Source organism: Mesitornis unicolor, unplaced genomic scaffold (genome assembly GCF_000695765.1).
Source record: "Mesitornis unicolor isolate BGI_N332 unplaced genomic scaffold, ASM69576v1 scaffold10533, whole genome shotgun sequence".
NCBI lineage: Eukaryota > Metazoa > Chordata > Aves > Mesitornithiformes > Mesitornithidae > Mesitornis > Mesitornis unicolor.
This window is the reverse complement of record NW_010172587.1, coordinates 5,005-8,025: the sequence shown is the minus strand read 5'-3', so window position 1 is coordinate 8,025 and position 3,021 is coordinate 5,005. Positions and strand designations below refer to the sequence as shown.

Here is a 3,021-nt window from a genome sequence, read left to right as displayed (position 1 = left end):
AGAGTGAATAATTTAACTCTAGCATGTGCAAACCCACGTAATTTTTATGTTATGCCTGTCTGCAAGGTACAAATTACACCATTCATGTTACTGAGGAGCATGGAAGGGTTGGCCATTTTTTGCTTCCCATCCTGTCTTTCCACTACCAGGATGCATTACATTGCTCATGTAATGGTTCTCCTAATTTTGTCTGTTCTTCATAGAATCTCTTTCATTCATCCTAATCCTGAAGCATATATGCTTCATATTATGACTGGAAAAGTTTACTATATAAATTAGTAAATAGTTTCTTGTAAAATGCTTCTGGTAATTAAAATTTTGCTGCATGTATTAGCGGTGTACCTTCAGGCTGTGGTGTCATTTTCTTTTCCTGCTAAATGTCACCGTTTTTTAATTGAGCTGTGATTAATATGGGCTAGAGGGTTATAAAAGTTCTGAGGTCACCTGTTTGATATGTATGAAAAAACCCATGATCAGTTTCTCCATTTCTCTTACCTGGCGAGTCACCTCTGAAGATCCCAGACGTGGTCTGTCAGTGTAGCGAGCTCTTGTCAGACAGCAGAATGGCAGTTCAGCATACAAATGCACTTGGCACAAATAGTGGTGTTAATGGTTTCATGGGTAAATAAGGACATAACTCTTTATGGGTAGTGTGTGCTTGAATAGTCCTGTTAAGTAGTTTCATATCTGAACACTCCTCAGTGGTTCTCTATGTAGGTGGCAAGGATATTTTACCAGTGCTAGAACTAAAGTCTCATCTGATAAGAGAGCTTGCAATACCTGGATAAAGTACTGCTTTTGCCAGTTAGAGACTCATAAGATATATTTGTGATGTCCTCTACTGAGGTATGAATCTGACTGCCAGACAGGACTGCGTTTTCTTCTTGTTTAGATCTTTATCCATTTGAAGTATCAAGCAGAAAAACTGACTTTGAGTTGTCCTGCTGAGTTTCACCTTTTTCCTTTCTCTCTGTGCAGCTGCTGCTCGTTATGAAGAAGGAGAATCAGAAGCAGAGAGCATTACTTCCTTCATGGATGCTTCTAATCCTCTTTATCAGCTTTATGACACAGTTAGAAGTTGCCGAAATAATCAGGGCCAGCTCATATCTGAACCCTTTTTCCACTTGCCCTCCAAGAAAAAATATCCTGATTATTATCAGCAAATTAAAGCACCTATTTCATTGCAGCAGATCAGGTAAGAAAATCGAATGCAAGCTACATCTGGTGGGAAACTTTTCAAGGGTTTATTTTAGTTCCAGAATATATTTTGTGCTCAAGTTGTCGATGCTGCGTATTCCATCTTTCCTCTGTATTTGAGTGCTTTTGTTTCAGCTCTGTCTGCAACAGTCTTTTGATAATCTCTTATGGATGGCTGCCATTTGGTTTATTTTCCATGGAGTTTCATTTGTAGTGTGCCTGAAAAGTCGGCACATCAATATTTCTGAAGGCTAAATGGGCAGCAGAGATGATGTCTTCTGCAGAACCTCCCATTTTTCTCTTTACTTGACCCTGATGACATGGTTACCTCTTACCGCCATGGTTTTTAAATTATTAGTCTTCAGTAATGTGAATTGTAGAAAGATAGTTGCAATTACATTCCTTTTGTCTAGGTCAAAGTATAACTGTAGAATAATTGTTTTCATTCATGATGTGGCTAGTGTGGACTGGCATGAGGAGTGCACAGTTCATAAATCCATGAGCCATGAAAGGTTCGACTGAGGAAACACAGTTGTTGGATTAAAAACCTGAGTAAAAAGTGAGCAATATCTTTCTTTAGTGGTCTAAGATAAGCTAACGTGGTGGCTATGTGTCAGGATCCTGAGTGCATGAATAGACCTTAATGGCACTGACAAGCCTCAGGGGGCTCTGGCCTCCTGCCCAGTGGCCCCTGGAGCTCCAGTCCCTGCCTGAGCTGCACTGTGGGAGTGCTGGTCCTCCAGCTTGAGTGAGTGAGGACTGGACCCTAGCACTGTTCATGGGTTTGTAATCCACTCAGATACCTAGGTCTGTAAATTTTAGTTATACCATAATACGATCTTCTAAACTTGGAGTAATTGTGGAATAAGCAACAAAGCTGCAGGGGCTTTTTTTGTTTGTTTGTTTGTTGGGGTTTTTTTTACAACCTGTCAGAGAATGTTTTGCATGTGCTGGGGAACAGTTGTGGAGCTGCCAGGCTGGTTACCTATCTATCAGTGGCTTTAAAGCATTTTTTCTTATGTCTTAGTACAGCTGTTGGCTCGACAAAGAAAGCGTCTTTTCTCGAACAAAGCACAGAATGTACTTGATAGAGGGGAAAAAATAGGTGAAATTGAGAAAAATAATTGACAGTTGTCAGGGAGCTTTTTGTCTGAATGTACCAAAGAGTATTGGCTCAAATTATGTATGAATAGATTTAATTGGGAGAGACCTACCATTAAAAATATACTTGATATCAGTTCTAAGACAAATCATTTGCCTTGGTGAGGCAGCTGCATTTCTGCCTTCCTTCCTGTGTGGGCAGGTTGCCTCTGGCTATGTGAGCAGTACAGAATTACAAGCAAATGTATGAAGAGCTGTAGAAAAAAACAATTACTTACTACCTGAGAGCTTAGAAGATAAAACGGGACTGTCTTTTTAGAAAGAGTGAGTTTGTAGCTCAGAAGTTGAAGTACAGTATTTATAATAGTCCAGCTTCTTTTAGTAAGTTCTGAAATTCAACTGTTCTTTGAATTACTGCAAATCTTTGCTTTTTGCTATACCTCAAAAGCCTTGAAGTCATGCATAGGCATGCTTAACGGATGTGCTTTAGGGAAAACTGAAGCTGGCATGGTTTTACTGATATTGCAAATGCGTTCTTTAGATAGTCAAAACTGACACTGGGTAAGGGGGGAGTTTTTTGTTGTTGGTAGCCATGTTTTTTGTGTTTTGTGGTTTTTTGGTTTTGCTTGAGCTGTACATACAAAGAGCACATCTTCTGTTTCATAGATGGGGATAGAAAAGTTAACTGTCCTAGTGAAAAGTTGAAGGTGTTAGAGTAAAGGC

At 39.6% G+C, this 3,021-nt stretch overlaps 1 protein-coding gene across 1 annotated transcript in view; it reads left to right on the top strand.

Moving 5' to 3' along the window:
• LOC104537534 (protein polybromo-1-like) overlaps window positions 1–1,195 on the top strand; it is a gene marked incomplete at both ends in the record, with an annotated part of 11,934 nt that extends 10,739 nt beyond the window's left edge. Inside the window, one exon of the mRNA XM_010180439.1 lies at window positions 979–1,195. Within this exon, the coding sequence (XP_010178741.1) occupies window positions 979–1,195 (217 nt within the window). The remainder of the gene's footprint in view (window positions 1–978) is intronic.
• Between the last annotated feature and the right edge of the window lie 1,826 nt (window positions 1,196–3,021).